The 19636-nt window shown below is 57.8% G+C and overlaps 1 protein-coding gene across 4 annotated transcripts; it reads left to right on the top strand.

Annotated features, from left to right (window-relative positions):
• Positions 1-913: 913 nt before the first annotated feature.
• Positions 914-19025, top strand: LIPE (lipase E, hormone sensitive type). 4 transcript variants are annotated; one of them, XM_082438571.1, is made up of 10 exons: positions 914-1882; positions 9554-10089; positions 12574-12664; positions 12777-12922; positions 13120-13305; positions 13493-13787; positions 14585-14812; positions 15053-15229; positions 17592-18013; positions 18407-19025. In XM_082438571.1, exons 1-10 carry the CDS (start codon positions 1027-1029, stop codon positions 18614-18616), a joined length of 3147 nt encoding a protein of 1048 aa, XP_082294697.1. In that variant the 5' UTR covers positions 914-1026; the 3' UTR covers positions 18617-19025. The 4 variants fall into 4 exon arrangements, with proteins under 4 accessions (XP_082294697.1, XP_082294700.1, XP_082294698.1 ...); XM_082438574.1 differs by lacking the exon at positions 914-1882 and adding an exon at positions 3347-3472; XM_082438572.1 differs by lacking the exon at positions 914-1882 and adding an exon at positions 3734-3978.
• Positions 19026-19636: the final 611 nt, after the last annotated feature.

Raw genomic sequence — 19636 nt, 5'->3', positions numbered from 1 at the left:
CCCTCAATCTTTCTCCACTGCCCAACCTGTTATTCCTTTACTCATTCAACAAACTCTTCTGAGCTAAGAGCTAGGTGGGGCGAAGAAAGGAGTTAAAGCAATGAATCAGACATTGTCTTAGTAAAGATAATATAGATTAAAAAAAAACCTGGCACAATTTCCTAGCAGGTAAAATGCTTCCAGTATTTATGATTATCATCATCATCATCACCATCATCATCATCATCATCAATGGTCATCTGACTCTGTAACTTTCCAATCTACTACAGAATACATATATGCAGAAGCAGAGTTGAAAGCTAGAGACATGGTGTGGTCCTGAAAAGGGCTTCAAGTGAAAAAATGAGAGGGTGTCTTTTTTTTAACATGGGAGTAAAATGATCAGAACGATAATATAAGGAAATAAAATGGCAACCATTTGAAAGAATGAATAAAGAGGAAAACATTAAAACAGTGTAGATCCTGGGAATTCCCCGGCGGTCCAGTAGTTAGGACTCAGCACTCTCACTGCTGTGGCCCCGGATTCAATCCCTGGTTGGGGAACTAAGATCCCGCAAACCGCAACAGCCAAAAAAAAAAAAAAAAATGTGTAGATCCTGCCTCCCCCTCTGACCATTTCCTCAAACATCAGAAGGGGAGAAAAGAAAAGAAACACCAAGCCAGAATCTGGCTTCTGTCATCCAGGTTGAACAGAGGACTAAGTTGGGATGCTGGCCTTATGAGGAGCAGCATTTTAACTGAGTGGTGAGTTGGGCGGGGTCCTAGTTATGACACAACAGGGCAAGCCCCTCCCCTCTGATAGGAGAGTGTGCTGGGCACACAGCCTCCTCCTGTTCCCAATCCTCCTCTGAAAGCAGGAGGAACAGAGCACATCACTTGGCACAGGAGTAGGGGGCCACTTGCCAACTGCCTTAAAAAAGGAAGAGCAGGGATGCCAGGATGAAGGAGTGGAACCCAAAGGGAGGAGCCATCATGGGCAGTCAGTGAGGGATCTGTGACAAAGGAGGCCTGTGGGGGCCGAGAAGGATGAAGCCTGGGAGATCAACATCTCCCGTCAGGGAAATAAGAACAATGGAGCCAGGTTCTAAGTTAGTTTCTAGGCCTGACTGGGAACCTGAGCCACACCAGACACCCGTCACCCAGTCAGAGTCTGGGCCAGAAAACACACCCACAGCTCAGCCAGCATCTAAGGCTCAGCAGGGACCCGATACCCAACAGAAGCACACTGCACAGCAAAGACCCCTTGCCCAACATGAAGCTGAATCCCAGCAGGAACCTCGAGCACAGCAAAAATCTGCTTTGCAGCAGGAATTTCTTGCCCCACAGAAGCCTGCACCACAGCAGTCACCTCCCATCCAAAGGGTGCCCTTCAGGAAACAGGAAGCTGCCTCACAGCACAGACCTGGGCCAGGAAAAGATTCTAGAACTCAACAGGAGCCGGAATTGAGAGAGGGAGCTGGAGCCCAGGTAGGACCTGGACCCCAAAATGGACCACCAGCCCAGACGGAACTGGTGTCCCAAGAGAGAAGGCGACAGTCAGACCCTACAGCCCAGCACGCAGCTCCAGCCCAGGGAGCCAAATCCCAACAGGGATCTTTGGCTGAGTGGCAATTTCTGTCAAAACCAAACGAACCATCCATACAGCAACCGGCCTCAGAACATAAGACATTTCTTGAATGGGTCACAGATTCAGGCCCAGAATCAGATTTGGGGTTCATGTTAGAGACCAATTTGCCAGCCAAGAGGGGTGGAACAGTGGCCCAGGGAATGAAGCTGGTCTCCAAGGGGAAACCTGGTTATGAAGTGATGTCAGGATTTGGTGGGACGTCATTACCCAGTAAGAAAACCAGCAGCCAGAACCCCAGACACTACCGGAACCCAGGTAAGTTGAGCTTGGAGGAAGGGGGCCTCCCAGGGATGGTCATTCATTTGGTCAGGAAGAACTTAGACCTGCCAGAATGTCAGGTGAGCTCAGGTGACCCCGCAACAGTCCCGGCAGACACTGATCAACAGCCCCATTTGACGGAGGAGGAAGCTGAGCCCTAGAGAAGAGAGGGATCCTGCAGGAGGCTGGGCAGTTAGGGGCCAAGCCAGGATCCCCAGCTAGCCTCTAACTCCTTCCCCTGCTCCAGGTTGCCTCCCCGCGGGGATCTGGGGGAAATCAGACAGAAACTAAAAAAGGCCCTGGGCGAGGGCCCCGTACTCATCCCTTGGGCCCCCAACTCCGAGCACCGCTCTGGGGCGGGCACCAAGTGGGCCACCGCGGCACCCTGCTGAACGTGGACCCTTACCCTCGCCGAGTGTCCACGCAGGCCAGGCCGAAAACCGGGCAGGAGCGACCCTTGAGCTCTCTGGGTTGTCCAGTGGGCAGGAAGACACTCGTCCCCAGGGAGTCCCAGGCCCGCCGGGCCCATGGCCTCGTGGGTTGTGATCTCAGGAAGGGGGCGCCTGGGAGAGGCGCTGGGGCTCCGCCCAAGTCCCGGGCAAGGTCGGCGCTGACGGGAGGGAGAGCTGGGGGAGCGGTGTGGGCGGGTCGTGGGCACAAGACTCCGCTGGCGGCAGCATCCCCGCCCCTCCTCCGAAGCCGGCCATGGTGCCCCCGGGGAGCAGGCTCGGTCCCTGAGCTCCTTCTCTGCGCTCAGAAGCCCTGCCCTGCACAAGGGGGGCCCGCAAGTTCTCTCCGGGGAACGTGGGGAGACTCGGTGAAACAGCCAGAGGGGGGGAAACAAGGCGGCCCCAATCCGGAAGCTGAGGGCACTGTGAGGACGGTTAGTCCGAAGGCTGGTAATGGGGGTCTCAGCCCAGAGGCCTGTGTCCCCCGGAAGGGCTGGGCCGCCTCTCTCAGGACTGAGGAGAAGAGGGTCGTCGGTGTCTCTCAGTGCCACAGCTGCTCGTGTGCTTTGGGAGGGTGGGGAGGAGGGGCGGGATGGTGCTTCTGGTGCTAAACAGCGGTTTCCCTGGGCCTCCCGAACCCAGTCTCAAGGTACGCCTTCACCACAGCGCCGCCACAGACAAAGCCGCCTCTCCGGGACCCTCAGAAAGACAATTGAGTGTGTGCGCACGCGCGAGCCTCGAGCCTCCTCTGTTTCCCGCCTTTTCCCAGGTTCGCGCAGTTCCCGCGTTCGCCTCTCCTCCCTGCGGGCCAGTGCACAGCTTGGAGCTAGTGCGCAGGCGCCGAGCACCCTACAGCCCCTTCCCTTCCATTCTCGCGGGGAGGGACAGGGCAGAGAGGAGAAGCCCAAGAAACGGAGCAATAGGAGAACTAAAAGACAGAGGGCAGGGGGGAAAGGCGGGGCTTCCTCCTCCAAAGGCTCCCTGGCAGAGCCACGCCTCCTGCACTGCAGCCCCGCCTCGGCTTTGAATTGCCCGAGGACCTGGCCCGCTCCCCGCCGCTAGGCGGAGGATAAGTGGCACCCGGCTCGCCTCTCGGCGGGCAGACCCGGTGCGTTCTAGACAATCCCTACGTGGGAAGGTGAGTGGGAAGACAAGGATGACAGCCAACACGTGACAACATCGGGGCTTCCTTGCTGGGGTGACCCCCGTGGGACTCCCCACTAGTTGTGACCGAATACGCTTTTAGCCGCCTCCAGGGATGCTTTTTTGTTGGTCGCGGGCCCTTTAATGAGTGCGAGGGGGCGGGGCCAGGTTGTAGGCACTAGCGGTGGGGGGCGGGACCCGACTGTGGAGGGCGGCTCTCCTTGCTCAGAGGGCGGGACCCAGAGAGAAGCAAGTCCAAGATTGGGTGGTGTGGGGGCCCGACGGTGGTACGTAGCGAGGATTGATCCTCGGGGCGGTGACTGGCGGCTGGAATTGGCCCAGGCGGGTGGAATTGGCCCCGGGGCCCGGACCGCGGAAAATTGATGGAGTTGGCCAGGGAAATGAGGTTCCCGGTGGCCGCTGGGGCTCCGGGCTCGAAGAAGGTTCAAGAGGGGTCCAAAAGTCAAAGGCGCGGGCGGTGGCGAAAAGGCAAAGCCAAAGGTGAGTGGGAGGAGGCCGGAAGGAACCTTAGACATCCTGTGGGAAACTGGGGACTGAATGGACTGACCTCCTGCCACAAGAAGTGGGGGGGGGCCCGTGGACTGGCTCATTGCTGCCCTGCGGGGCGGGGGTGCGGGGATAATTCACTGTGAGAAGCGGGTGATGTGAGAGGGAAATATCATCTCCAGCATAGAAACTCTCGGACGCCCCAGTACCGTCTTGGGAGTAGAGTCCAGAATGTTAGTGTCCCGAACCAGGGTTCCCGCTCTAGCTCCGTATTCGCTGTGTGACCGTGGCAGCTCTTGCCTTGTGATTTCAACGTGGGAGATGGTTCAAACGCCGATTTTCAGGTCTCTGACACTCTTGAGACGGTAATGGAGAAAAGATTTAGAAGCTGTGGCCCAAAGAGGAAGTTTAGGGGTGAGTCAGGTAGGAGGAAGGGGTGCCCTATAGTGGGGAATGCCTGGAGGAGGGGTGCAGTACAGCTTCAGACTGTCCTGTCCCACCATCCTTCATTCAATCCGATCATCCATTCGTTGTCAGTCCGCCTGCCTCAGCCTGGCTGCCCTAGGACCTAAATTCCTGACTCCTACTCCTAGGACTAAGGGGCCCTGGGTTGGCTTTGGACAGCCTAACCTTCACTTGGGAGAAGGAAGTGCTGTCACCTGGGTTCCCTAGGGGGTCACATTATTTACAGGTCTCAGCGGGCTGGAGAAACACTGACAGACCGACAGAGATGCTGCAAGCCTCGGGCAGAGGCACACATGAATCCTTGCTGGATTAGGAGTATGTGTCAGTCCAAGTGAGGACCTATGGGAATTTCCTGAGCAGGAAAGAAACTGACATAGCCCCCGGGCCCAGAGACCCCCAGACTCATCATCCTCCCTGCCATAGACATCATCATTAGCCAAGGATAGAACTGGAGTTGGCTCCAGACGCACACAGGAAAGCTCAGACAGGCTCAGAGCTCAGACTCTCTTTATCCTGAGAGCAAGGGTGGAGGTGTTGAAGGGTTGGGAGTGTGTGACCAGATTTAAGTTTTAGAAAAATCTTCTGGCTGCTATGTGGAAAAGACATGGAGGGGGCAAAAACAGAGACACAGAAAGAGTTATTACAGTCATCTAGAGAAAGGGGCAGTGGAGGTGGGAGAAGGGCCAGGTTCCAGTGCTTTCTAGGGGAGGCAGGGGGAACAGGACTTCATGATGGATTGGATGGGACTGGGAGGTGGCCATGTTGATGCCCTGGGTTCGAACTGGAGCAAATGGGAAGAGATGGGTACCATACACACACACACACACACACACACACACACACAAGATATACGTCCATACACATACAAACACATGGCCACACAATCTCACAGGCCAAGAGAAATAGAGACACAGAAACCCTCACAGGCTGAGCAACACAGATAGGCCATGACACATGCATACAAATATGCTTGCAGACATACTGAGCAACGAAAACACACAGACTGAGAAAAAATGTGGACACACTCACCCACAAACACAGGCCGGGACCAATGTTAGGCATGACAGGAACCTACATATGTATGTACCTCCATGTGAACCTCAAAGACATACTCACACCTGCCCACCCAGAAAGCACAGAGCTGAGACATGACAGAAGGAGCAACACGGATACACACAGAAACACAGCAGAGAAGCTGTGCCATCCTTGCTGGCTCGGTGACCCTGGGCGGTATGTCACCTCTCTGCATCTCAGTTTTCTCATCTGCCAAAATGGGTCATGATGGTTCCTACCTCACGGGTTGTGGAAAGGATGAAACAAGTTACCTGGCCTAAAGCACAGAAAGAGAGCAGTGCCTGGCACACAGCTGTCTTAGAGCAGTGTCTGCTCTTTCATGCAGACACAGTCAGGGATAGAGCCACGGTCACTGCCCCCTCGCCTGCATCTGCCCCTAGGCCTCTCCCCTTCAGAAGGCCTTGCCCCTCCCAGGCCCCATACCTGGCCCTTCCTCCATCTTCCCCCCACTTACTTCCCTACCATCCTTCTCTCTCCTGCTCAGTCCCCAGGGATCAAAATCCAGGCCGGGTCCAGTTGTCCTGTGACCGTTTAGGGCAAAGGGCTAGTGCCCAGGCTGCAGGACCCTCACCCTTCCCTCTGCCCCAGTCCTCACCCAAGGCCCTGATGGCCTGCCCCTGCCCCAGTGCCCTCTGCCTCAGATTCTTGGCAAGCCTCTGGCAACCTCAGCATCCCACCCTCCCTGCTCCATCCGGCCCAGCCCCCAGGGAGCCGCCTGGAACAGGGCAAAGGGCAGCGCCTGGGATCCAGCCTCTTCCTCACTGCTTTGTGCAGGTTACTTCTTCTGTCCAGGTCTCCTGTGCCCTCATGTTCAATAAGGAGCCCTACCCCAGAGACAGGAAGTAAATGACAGCTGCTTTATAAAATGGGAAACCGCAGCCATGCAATAAATACCACGCTAGCCCTGTGCCAGGCATGAGCAAGGGCTGGGGGTACAGCAGTGAACAAAACAAAGTCCCTGCCCATAGGGAGCCTATAATCTAGTGTAAGACACAGAAAGCAAACAGCACAAGCAGTAAATTGTACAGTATGTTAGATGGAAAAATGACCCGATACACATCTCAGTGAGGCTGAGTGAGAACCACAAAGCAAACCACGAGCAGAAATGCCGCCGTGGGGTCCTGCTTACGAAGATCATTTCCGGCCCTCAGTGGGCAGGATGGCCAAGCGCAGTTTCCAGATGAGGAGAGCAAGCTCATCTAGGATCACCTGGCCAGTGGTTTAGGCCGGTGTTCTGTTGTCACAGCCACCAAGCTCAGAGCTGCCTCCAGAGGCCTCTGTCTGTCCATCCGTTTGTTTGTCCTGGGGAGGGGTGGGCCTGTCCCAAACTCCCATCCAGTCCCTCCTGCCCCCACTCTGTCTCTTCCCTTTCCTTCCTTCTTCAAATATTTGCTGAGCACCTGCTATGTGCTAGACCCCATGATGGACCCTGGGGCCACCCCATGCCCCCATGGGGATGATATCCCAGGCGGAGTGACAGGGGAGGATTCACCTACAGCCAAGCACATGACACTGAGGCCTCTCATTTGCACAGGCCTCTTCCAAGACCCTGTACCTAATATCATACTTGTGGTTTTCTATTCTTTTTCCTAAAGAGCCCCACCTCCACTTGTAAAAGCGTCACAGCTCCATGAAGCCTGGTTCTGCCCCTGGGGGGACACAAACAACAAACATGGAAACAAATAAATGGAAAACTGCAAATATGTAAAATTCTAGGAAGAAGAACAGCTTAAAGATGATGGCAGAAAGCAGTGGTAGGGGGTGCATCTTAGATGGGGAGAAGCAGTTAGGGAACGCCCTCCTGGAGGAGGTGAGAAGCTGAGTCCTGAGGGTGAGAAAGAGCTGGCCAGGCAAGGAGCACGTGGCATAACGGAGGTGAAGTGTGTCTGAGCTTCAGTTTCCCATGTGTGAGGTGGGAATGACAGTCACAGCAGGATGGGCTGGAAGGGTAAGTGGCAGGTGCAGGGTGCCCAGGGTGGGAACACCACACGGCAGGACCTGTGGCTTGGGTCCCTAGCTGAGCTTGGCACTGCCCTTAATCGGCTGTTGTCCTCCTGGGAGGGACAGGCAAGGCTGGCTGCCTTCTCTCTCCCCACCAGCTGGGGCCAGCTGTGCCACGGCCAGTCTGGGGGCAGGAGCTGCGATCAGTCATGGTGCTTTTGCTCCCTGAATCCACCCTGGGGAGAAGGAGGGCAGCCAGGCTGGGTGAGAGGGCACACTTTGTTCAGGACTAGGGTGAGACTTCTGGGTCTAAGGGAGGAGGGGACAGGGGAACTGCATGCCTCAGTTTCTAACTGTTGAGGGGACTAGGGGTCTGGACTCCTGGGACTGAGGGAGGAGGGCCTTGGTGGCCCAAACTCCAGGGTTCAAAGCCAGAGGAGGAGCCTGGGAGTCGGGCCCCAGGCTCTGTTTACAGCACTGGGCTCTCACTGTCCTTTCTGGGTGGGAGGTGGAGCTGGCGGCCACACCCCGGGCAGGCTGGGCCCCTCCCCGGGATTATCACCCCAGGCTGCAACTGGCACTAGCCACAGTCAGCAGTCCCAGCCCTGGGGAGCTCTGAAGAGGCCTGGGAGGGGTGAGTTCACTGCCAGCTGACAGACAGGAGTGGCCGCTGCCAAACCCCAGGGCCTAGAAGGGAAAAGAGACACCTTTTTCTGGGGGATCAGGGGACCCTCGACTTGGGAGTCAGGCAAGGTGCTGGATGGGCTTCAGGAGGGAAGAGTATCTGAAGCACAGGGCAGCATCCCCGCCAAGGGGCGCAAGAACAGCTTGTCCAGGACCTGGGTGGCAGGACAGGGATCCCGAAGGGAAGATTAACCGGGGACCCTGAAGTGTGGGGAGTCAGGCCTAGTCCAGGGCAAGTTTTTGAGGGCCAGAGCTAGAGGCCCAGTCTCCAGAGCCCTGGGACGGAGACCAGCAAAAGTAACGGCTCTGGCCCCAGAGATCTGGGTCTGACTTCTGCTCTGCCGCTTTCAATGCAACTTTCATCTCCTTACTTAACACCTCTGAGCCTCAAGTTTCCTCTCTTGTAAGATGGGAATGCTCCTAATAACAGCTGAAACATGAACCGAGGCAGTCTGGGCCTCAGAGGGTTAGTGAGAACCTAAAGGACCAAACAGAGAAAGCTCTTAGCACAGAGTCTGATGCAGAGTGAGTTCAAGGTTAATGGCAGGGATGAATGCCATCCTAGGCAGGGAGCAGGGCCGGCCCGTGCAAGCTAAGCCAGGCCTGAAGGCCAGGGACCCAGCTGGGGGAGGAGTGGAACCAAGGTTTGGGGACCCCCAGAGAAGATTTGAGGGGATTCCACAGCCAGACTGGAGGGACCAGGAGGGGGCAGGAGTGACCCCTCAGTTGTACGTAAGGCTAGAAATATGAACTCCTGGGTTCAGGAAGAGAATTGGGCTTGGGACCAGGGTCCTGGGACACCACCAGGTGGATGGGAATCGGTGGGTTGAGGGCTGAACTCTCCCAAATATTGCAGAAGGCAAGGGCCTGTGGGCGACCCCTGGGACCTGAGAAGGAGGTAGGATGGGGGCTTGAACTCCTGGTCCTGAGAGAGGGGACCAACAAGGGGTCCAGACTGCTCAGAACCTAGAGGGAGTCCTGGGCCCCGGGAGAGTAAATGGAGACAGATGCCTGAACTTGGGTCCCTAGAAGGGAGAAAGGGTTACATAGACTCCTGGGCTGTAGGACAGATTCTGGAGCTAAGGAATCAATCAGTGTCCCAAATAAGAGAGGACAGGGACTCCTGGGGCCTGAAGAAGAGGGTTCTGGGGCCTGGACTCCTGGGTCTTAGGATGGTGGGGACTGAGGGATCAAACTTGGCTCTTGAGGAGGGAGAAGGTGAGTACCTGGACTCATGGGTCCCAAGGAAGGAAGGAACTGGAGCCCTAGACTCCATCCTTTGGTCTGAAGGAGGGGCTGTGGTCTGACGTGAGTCTGCGGGAGGAGGGGGTAGAGCCTGGACTCCTGGACGCCAGGGCCCAGCTGATCCAGCCCTGCCTTAATGTGCCTCCCGACCTGCCCGCAGCCTCACGGCTCTCACACAGCATGGACCTGCGCACAATGACACAGTCGCTGGTGACCCTGGCAGAGGACAACATGGCCTTCTTCTCCAGCCAGGGCCCTGGGGAGACAGCACGGCGGCTGTCAGGCGTCTTTGCAGGTGTTCGGGAACAGGCACTTGGGCTGGAGCCAACCCTGGGCCGCCTGCTGAGCGTGGCACACCTCTTTGACCTGGACGCAGAGACGCCGGCCAACGGGTACCGCAGCCTGGTGCACACAGCCCGCTGCTGCCTGGGGCACCTGCTGCACAAGTCCCGCTACGTGGCCTCTAACCGCCGCAGCATCTTCTTCCGTACCAGCCACAACCTGGCCGAACTCGAGGCCTACCTGGCCGCTCTCACCCAGCTCCGTGCTCTGGCCTACTACGCTCAGCACCTGCTGGCCACCAACCAGCCCGGGAGGCTCTTCTTCGAGGGTGATGAGAGGCTCATTGCCGACTTCCTGCACGAGTACGTCACTCTGCACAAGGGCTGCTTCTACGGCCGCTGCCTGGGCTTCCAGGTGAGCCCCCTGCCCTGCCCCTCCGGGCCCATGGTGAAGGCACACGGTGGGCCCCAACCAGGCCCAGTAGCATAGTAGAGGAACCACAATGGTCTGTATTACTGGATTCAGCAAACAGCAGATGCAGGAAGAGGAAGCCATCTGGGGCTCAGACAGCACTGCACGAAGGGTCTCAAACTTGTGGCCCTTTGGCCGAATCTACCGTGGAGGAAGAAATCTTTAACTTGCATGGCTTCTTGCACCAGGATCTCCACTGCTCCCTATCGTCCTACACTCAGGAGATTCATTCACTCTTTTTTTTTTTTTTTTAATTTTATTTATTTATTTATGGCTGTGTTGGGTCTTCGCTTCTGTGTGAGGGCTTTCTCTAATTGCGGCAAGCTGGGGCCACTCTTCATCGCGGTGTGCGGGCCTCTCACTATCGCGGCCTCTCTTGTTGTGGAGCACAGGCTCCAGACGCGCAGGCTCAGTAATTGTGGCTCACGGGCCCAGCCGCTCCACGGCATGTGGGATCTTCCCAGACCAGGGCTCGAACCCATGTCCCCTGCATTGGCAGGCAGACTCCCAACCACTGCACCACCAGGGAAGCCCCATTCACTCTTTTATGTGACCTGTCTGGCACCTGAATTCATTGGAGACCCTCTAGGAGAGTAGCCAGTACTGTTCTCAAGGCCAGTTTGTAAGAGCACGTCCCACTTAGTCATCCCCACCGAAGGCCTGGCAGGCAGGGAGGAAAGGTGCCAGCCCCATTTTACAGAGGTTCAAGGGGAGGGGCCCCAAGCTTCTCAACTGGACCCACGTCAGCCTGGGCATATCGACTCACCTAAGGCACAGTAGAATCCAGATGTTCAGGTTTCAGGGAGAGCCAGGGAGCATATCCAAGTTGGTGGCAGTGAGGAAGACCTGGTTGTGGCCCCTCTCCTCCCTGAACCGGGGCCCTGACCCCCAGCTGCAGGCCTTCTCTTGTCCTCTGCCCACCCCAAACCACCCTCAGGGAGACACAGCTTATCTCAGAACTGACAGGGAAGCAGCCCTGAGGCCTTTGGACTCACAGGAAGAGTATTTCGGGGACTCAGAATTGGGAAGCACTTGGAGCACCAGGCTCAGAGCCAAGGCCCAACTTGCCCCCATCTGGGGTCAGTGCTGGGTCCACAGTCCCCAGCCACATCTGGGACCCCCAACAGGAGTATATGGAGCTGTGTAACCCTGTACCCCTTCAGACCCTCTCTGGGCCTCCCCCAGCCTCAGTGTAGCTGAGCTTGGCAGTCTCAGCCTCTTCCCACCACACCCCACCTTTCTCTGCTTCCATGCGGGGCAGCCTGTCCTCACCAATCCAGCCTGGGCTTTCCCGGGAACTTCCCCTCGCCCAAGCTGAATCCACAAATACTGATCGGCCCAGCTGGGCCAGCCTGCTCCTCCCTGTGTCCCGGCCGTCCCCTCGAGGCTCGGGAGTGAGAACCCAGGGCCACCTGAGCCCGGCTGTGCTCTCTGGCCCACTGGGCCCCCGGCCAGGGGCAGGGCCATGCCTGACAGCTCCTCTCTGAGGGCCCAGCTGTGCCATGTTGCAGGACAGCCTGCCCCTGTAAAATGCCAGCCCCAGGGGGCAGAGGCCCTCTCTGTCTAGGTCTCGTTCAGCCCCTGCTCCAGCCCAGTGCCTAGCACGCAGTAGGACCCAGGCCAGTATTTGCTGAATGAACAGAAGAACCCTGCTGGCCCCTTGCCCAGCCTTCTGTGGCTTTCTTTTTCCTCTGATCTGGTCTCTCTATTGTCTTTTCTTAGCTGCCTGGCTCCTCTCAGATGCTGGGTCTCCCCATCTGACTCTTTCTGCCTCAGGATCTCGGGCCCTGTCTCTGACCTTTCCCATTTCTGTCTCCCTGCTGCCCCTTAACTGGCCCCCACTGCCTGCGTCACCTCATCTCTGTCCTCGCTGAGTTTCAGGGATCCCTGCATCATCCTGCTCCCAGCTCACCACCCTCTATGGCTCCATCCACATCTAGAACAAATCCAAATCCTCAGGCCCCACGTGAGCCGCCTTTGCTTCTCTGATCTCAGCCCCTGCCCCCTCCCCTGGCTCACTCTGCTCCCGCCACACGCATCATCACACCAAGCACAGAGCCACCTCAGAGCCTTTGCATGTGTCCCGCCCCCTGCAGGGAACAGCCTTCCCTCGCTTCATTCCCATCCCTCCTCAGGTCCCCTCCTGGAGACCCATATGAGGAGTCAGACCCCTAATCATCAGTCTGGCCCCTCCACCTGCCGTCTTTTCAAACATCGATCGTTACTTCACATTATATGGCACACCTTTATTTGAGTATTGTCTGTCTTTTCGACAACATCAGCTCCGTGAAGGCGCCTAGAGCAGGGCCTGGCACACAGCCAGAGCTCACTAAATATTTGCTGAATGACCACATCTACCCCCCATGTCTCTGCCCCACCCCACTCCTGCCCACCCCTGGTCCCTGACTTGGAGGCGTGTCTCCACAGTTCACGCCCGCTATCCGGCCATTCCTGCAGACCATCTCCATCGGGCTGGTGTCCTTCGGGGAGCACTACAAACGCAACGAGACGGGCCTGAGTGAGTCCCTGCAGGGACCTGCCTGCAGCCTCCCCTCCCCTCCTGTCCCTCCTCCGCACCGCTGCCCCAGCGAGGCTGCCAGGGGCTCCCTGACACCCCTCCTGACCCCCAGGTGTGACAGCCAGCTCCCTCTTCACCGGCGGCCGCTTTGCCATCGACCCAGAGCTGCGTGGGGCCGAGTTTGAGCGGATCGTACAGAACCTGGACGTGCACTTCTGGAAAGCCTTCTGGAATATCACAGAGATCCAGGTGCTATCGGTGAGCACGGGGCACGGTGAGGGCCCCAACCTGGTGCATGATGGGGAAACTGAGGCCCAGAGACACGTCCCGGGCCTCTGCAGTGTTCCAGGTCCAGGGATAGCACAGGAGGAAAAAGACTGGGGGTTGGGGGGGAGGTGTGAGGGGAACCCCTGCCAGCAGCCCCTCCCAGCGCGCCTTCTCTTCCCGCCCACCAGTCTCTAGCAAACATGGCATCAGCCACCGTGAGGGTAAGCCGCCTGCTCAGCCTGCCACCCACCGCCTTTGAAATGCCGCTGACTGCTGACCCCAAGGTCACGGTCACCATCTCACCCCCACTGGCCCACACAGGCCCCGGGCCCGTCCTCGTCAGGCTCATCTCCTATGACCTGCGTGAAGGACAGGTAGGGTCCCTGCCTCAGCCAGAACAGGTACAGAGCTGAGGAGCACGGGCGCACCTTCCCCAGACGTCCTCCCGCCTCTCACTGCCCACACCTGCCCCGACTCCTGTCTCTGAGCACATACCCTTGGTGGGGTGAGGCCCAGGAAGAGCACACCGGCCTGACCCACCTCCTCGTTCCTCACCCCCAGGACAGCGAGGCGCTCAGCAGGCTGGTGAGGTCCGAGGGCCCCAGGAGCCTGGAGCTGCGGTCACGGCCCCAGCAGGCACCCCGTTCCAGGTGCCTGGTGGTGCACATCCATGGCGGTGGCTTCGTGGCCCAGACCTCCAAATCCCACGAGCCTTACCTCAAGAGCTGGGCCCAGGAGCTGGGCGCCCCCATTCTCTCCATCGACTACTCCCTGGCCCCCGAGGCCCCCTTCCCCCGGGCACTGGAGGAGTGCTTCTACGCCTACTGCTGGGCCGTCAAGCACTGTGCCCTCCTCGGTGAGCCTGAGCCCCTCACTGCCACCGGCTCCCCGGGCCCGCCCCGGCCTGCTGCAGGGGGAACGAGCCATTAGTTGCTCAGGCCTCAGTCTTGCACGCCCCGCCTCCCCTTCCATCTCCTGCCACCCGGCCCTCTGCCGCCTGTTCGCCCCGCTTGTCCCCCCGGCCCACTCCTCCAGCTCCGCCGCAGGGCTCCCACCTTCCATCTCAACCACTTCCTCCTCCTGCCTCCGGCTTCCGCCCACTCTAGTCCCCCACCTCCCCATGGCCTCCGACCTTTCCTTCCCTCCTCCCGTTTCTCTACCCACTGCTGTCCTGTGCTGGCAGCCACCTGGCCTCGCTCCAGCCCATTCTCCCAGCTCCTCCGACCTCCCACTTCCCACAGCTTGGGAAGCACAGGATGAGGCCGTGCGTCAGGGCACAGGGCCCGTGGCCCTCGCGTGCAGTCAGCCTGAACCCTGGCTTCCATCTGCTGGCCTCGATGCCCCTCCCTCCTGAAATGTGCCCTTGCTCTCCCCTTTCCACCACCCTCCCTCCTTGCTTCTGACCTCCCGCCTCCCAAGCTTCCCAGAGCTTCCTGCTCTCCAGGCCTCTCCGTGTCCCAAGGCTGCCTTATCCTCTGACCGCTATCCCTCACGTGGGTCCAAATCCCTGCCTTAGTTTTACCAGTGTCTAAAATTGCAATTGGCTAGACCCTGGGGTTGGGCCCCTGACACCCGACCTCTGAGAGCCCAGTGCTCCTGGCCCAGAGCTCCAGTTCCTCCCTGCCAGGCTTGACCAAGCCCCCTCCAAACCAGGCTCAACGGGCGAGCGGATATGCCTCGCAGGAGACAGCGCAGGAGGGAATCTCTGCTTCACCGTGTCCCTTCGGGCAGCGGCCTATGGCGTGCGGCTGCCAGATGGCATCATGGCAGCCTACCCGGCCACAATGCTGCAGGCGACCGCCTCTCCTTCCCGCCTTCTGAGCCTCATGGACCCCCTGCTGCCCCTCAGCATACTCTCCAAGTGTGTCAGTGCCTATGCTGGTTAGTCCCACACCCACTCGACTGGGGCCCTGCGGGTGCTTGGATACCTGGGTCCTTTGGGGTCAGAGACTAGAGCCCTGTCTCGGTGGGTATGAAGGAGAGGGAATCTGAGACTCCTTGTTCCTGCTGAAGCCATCAGATATTCTGGGTCCCTGGGGGCACAGATGCCTGAGGTTCTGGGTGTTGAGACTGGGCCCAGAAAGAGAAGAGACCAACTCAGCCCCCCACGTACACTCCCAGGTGGGGAGACCGAGGACCACTCTGACTCGGGCCAGAAGGCGCTGGGCATGATGGGGCTGGTGCAGCGGGACACAGCCCTGCTCTTCCGAGACCTCCGCCTGGGCGCCTCCTCGTGGCTCAACTCCTTTCTGGAGCTGAGCGGGCATAAGTCCCACCCGAACTCGGTGCCCATAGCAGGTGAGTGACGCCCTTTCCTCACACACCCATCCAGCGTGGCCAGGAGGGACAGCCTGGCACACCAAAAGTCCTGGGGGAGGCAAGAGGCTGTGCCCTGGGCCCTCAGGGAAGCAGAGATCACCTTCCTGGCTCTGCCCCATATCTGTGCCAAGTCCCTACCACAAAGCCTTGATTGTCCACGACAGCCCACATCCTAGAAATTCCAGGACTCTGGTCCCCCGGGTCAACTCAGAATCCCAGGAACTGTAAGATTTAGCTTTCTAAACAGCCTCTCTCAGAAAGGCACCCTGGGGAATGACTCAGAAGGCCTGCCGAGGGTCCTGATTTTCAGTCCCAAGAACCCCACCCAAATCCCTTGGGCCCTCGGTGGGAGTCCAACCCTCCTAGATTCTTTCCAGACTTTTAACAGAAGTGCATGGGGATATACCCCCTCCAGGGGCTGGCCCTGGCATGGGGAGATCAGAAGATTGGACAGACCTCAGGAAGGGGAGGAGATTCCCAGCCCTGGGTGGGTAGAAGGACCCTCAGGCAGCCAAAAATCACTTCCATCCAGGGATCCATTTTTTCCCACCATTTCCTAACATTTTAAGGATTTTAAAGCACAACCAATTCAAATCACTTTCAATAGTATTTTCTGGGTAATAGAAATTGCATGTTCAAAAGTAGATACATTAAAAAAAAAAATACCAGATACAGTTCCCACAGAATTTCCTGGTGGTCCAGTGGTTAGGACTCTGTGCTTTCACAGCCGAGGGCGCAGGTTCAATCCCTGGTCGGGGAAGTAGGATCCCGCAAGCCGCGGCCAAAAAAAAAGTAGATACGGTTTCTGTTTTTCAGAAAAACATTCCAATTGAATGTGCTTTATTTTAAATTCAGTTTTTAATATTAGGATATTCCAATGGTTGCAAATAAATATACCCAAAAACAATTAAAAGAGATTTTGAATTTTAGGCACATGGACCATTGGGCATAAGCGGTTTCCTTGTAGGAGAAAGGTGACAAGAGCAAACCCTAGAGGCGCACACGCCAGTCTAGAGGCGCACACGCCAGTCTAGCTCCCTACTGTACCAGGTACTGGCTGGTTGCTGGCTGACGTGGGCAGGTCACGGTATCTGTGAGCCTTGCTTTGCTCCTCTGTGAAATGGGTACAATAAGAATACCTGCCTCATAAAGTTGTTGTAAGGACTGCATACACCTATTTGTGCCAAGCACCCAGCACAATACCTGGCACACAGTAGGTGCTCCTTGAAGATGCCGGTCCCCTGACTGGTGCCCTGTGACTCTAGCCAACAGTTCTGTTCCAGTGACCCTCTGGGGCACAGGGCACCTTTGCAGTTATTTTCATATCGTCTTGCGTTTTGCCTTTATGGATTTATAAAGGCAAGTGGAAAAAAAACTGAAAAATGTAAGGTCCTGGCCCTAGTGGTAAGCAGCATGAGTCTGATAAAGTCAGTGGAGCTGAGGCCAAGGTGGGTATACCAGGCAGGCCTGAAGCATACCTTTAGCATCATTTGGGCACTTGCTTGTCTGGTCATTCAAAAGGAATGGATGGGGAATTCCCTGGGGATCCAGTGGTTAAGACTCCACGCTTCCAATGCGGGGGGCACGGGTTTGATCCCTGATCAGGGAACTAAGATCCCACATGCCGCCCAGCGTGGCCGAAAGAAACGAAACAAAGGGAAGAGATGAAGTGAACATGAAGGAACTTTTGGGAGCGTATGTACGTGGCTAAAGATGTGGGATCTCTAGGAACCTGATATGTCCTCAAGATTCTTTTTAGCTCCCTGTGAACAGAGCCTCCTTTCAAGCCGTGTGGGCCTGCTGACTACTCCACTTTGATCCATTCATACCCTCTGTATCAAGTGACAATAAAAAGTTGACTGGGCCTCGTGCTGGGGCCAGGGAGGCAGCTGGAACTGGGCACCTGGTAATAAAACATAAATATTGATATATTATGACCTCCCAGGGGTAGCACTACCTAATCCCAAATCTTATTATCCCACTGAGTTCTCACCACCTCCTATGAGGTAAGGGCTATTTTTATCCCCTTTGTACAGAGAAGGAAACAGGCTCCCAGAAGTAAACAAACACCCCTCTATTAGCACACAGCTCCACCTCCAAGACCTGTGACTCCTTCCACCTCCCCCTTGGAGTTGCAGCCTGGGGCATCCTGGAGTTCCCCGCCCACCCCCAGGGAAGGAGTCTGGGGGAACACTCTAGGCCTCCACAGCCCTAGGGTGCAACTCCTCCACCGGCCACTGCTCTTCCCATGATCTTCCTGGCCAGCCAACCATACACACAGCCAACAGAGCCAGGCTTATCTGTGTCCCTGGCTGGCCCCCTAACCCTGCTCCTCTCGCAGAGCCGATGCGGTGCAGTGTGTCTGAAACAGCACTGGCCCAGCCTGAGGGCCCACTGGGAACAGACTCCCTCAAAGGCCTGACACTGCATGACCTGAGCCTAAGGGGCAGCTCTGAGACACCGGACACCCCAGAGCTGTCACTGTCAGCGGAGGCACGTGGCCACTCCACACCCTCAGCCATCAACTTCTTACTTCGGCCTGAGGTTGCATCTGAAGAATCTGAGGCCGGGGCTGAGCTGAGCACCAAGGACAGAATTCAAGGTCTGTGTGCTGCCTTCCCTGAGGGTTTCCACCCCAGGCGCTCCAGCCACGGTGCCAAACGGATGACCCCCTACTCGTCGCCCATCGTCAAGAATCCCTTCATGTCACCGCTGCTGGCACCTGACAGCATGCTGCAGACCCTGCCGCCTGTGCACATCGTGGTGAGTGCCAGACAGGGAAGGTGGAGCTGGCAAGGAGCGAGGAGGGCGGGGCAGTGGTGCACCTGGGGAAGGGAGCCCCCAGCGGGGGCAGAGTGGGGGCAATGGAGGAAGCCTGCCTAAGCCTGGCTGAAGAGGAGGGAAGGCCCGGCAACGGGTGGACTAAGGGAGTCTTGTTGAGTACCTGGGGCAGGCGCTGGGCTTGGAGAGTCGGGGAAGGGGAAAAGAGAGGGTGGGTCTCTGGGGGAAGGGAGAAGCTAGGCAGAGGCCAGTTAAACTCATTCTCCGACTCTCCGCCCCCCTCCCCATGTCTCCTGCCTCTATCCACCCCCATGGCCACGTATTTCCCCGCGTTCATCTACCTTGCCCCTGTGCCCCACCCCCGCCGTCCCGCAGGCGTGCGCGCTGGACCCCATGCTGGACGACTCAGTCATGTTCGCGCGGCGGCTGCGCAGCCTGGGCCAGCCCGTGACGCTGCGCGTGGTGGAGGACCTGCCGCACGGCTTCCTGAGCCTGGCGGCGCTGTGCCATGAGACGCGGCAGGCCGCGGCGCTGTGTGTGGAGCACATCCGCCTCGTCCTCAATCCGCCGGGCCCGCCGGTGTGAGCCGTGGGACGGAGCCAGGCCACGCGGGGAGAGGGGGGCTGCGAGGGGCGACACTAAAGGCCTCTTGTACCCATTTGCGCAGGGCTCCGTAGTGAATGCGCCTCGGAAAGGGCGGCGGGGACCCCTGCCCGGCGGGGACCCCTGCCCGCGGCTCCCGGCCCATCCGGAAGGGGGCGGGCTGTGCCTTAAATCGAGGGTGCGGCAAGGGTGGGGGCGGGACGAGGGCCCCCGAAAGCTAAGACCCTGGCCTGCGGGAGGGGGGCGCCCACAAACCAGTCTCCGAGACAGCTGGACCTGCACTCCGCCACTGCCTTCTGCCGCCGCGACCGCCGCAGGGGCGGGGCCTGACCCTACTTTGCAGAAAGGTTTGCTTTGTTTGTATTTTGTAAATAAAAGTATTTAATTAGTTTGCCCTCTCGCAAATAGAGTGGGTGGGGGGTCGCCCACCAGGGGGCAGCATCGGAAACCGAGAAACTTGGCACCGGAGAGCAGAGGCTCAAGGTCTGGATCCTGAGGAAGGAGGGGTCTCCGGGCCTGGATTCTCTAGTGAGGAAGGACAGGACCGCCCCCTACTAACACAGACCCACCTACCCCTCAGACCTAATTCAGGTACAGTGTCACAGGACTCTGGCTTCTCAGCTACTCCTCTCTACAAACCCAGCCCCAGCATACACCAGGAAAAGAAAACCCGAACTCCGTAGAGAACTGGGGCAAAGCTAACAGGAAACCAGAAACAAACTGGTCACCCAAAATACTGGAACCCAAGCTCTACCCAGCTGTGACAGTCACTCAGTCCCTCACCCTTTGTAGGCCCTAAGTTTGGAGCAGAGATTTCCATCCAGGGCCAGCCTTCAAGAAATTTCCGACCCTGGACTCAGGGAGGGTGTGGGGAGAGACCCAGACACAGGCTGTCACAGTCCCCGCAGGCTCCATCTGTGGTAGTCAGGGAGTCCTTCACAGAGGAGGTGATCCAAGGATGAGCAAAAGTTTGCTAAGAAGAAGAAACACGCAACGTTGTGG

Source organism: Balaenoptera physalus, assembly GCF_965194825.1.
Source record: "Balaenoptera physalus genome assembly, chromosome: 19".
Classification (NCBI taxonomy): Eukaryota; Metazoa; Chordata; class Mammalia; order Artiodactyla; family Balaenopteridae; genus Balaenoptera; species Balaenoptera physalus.
Note: the sequence above shows the minus strand (reverse complement) of the source record. Positions and strands in the feature narration are given on the sequence as shown.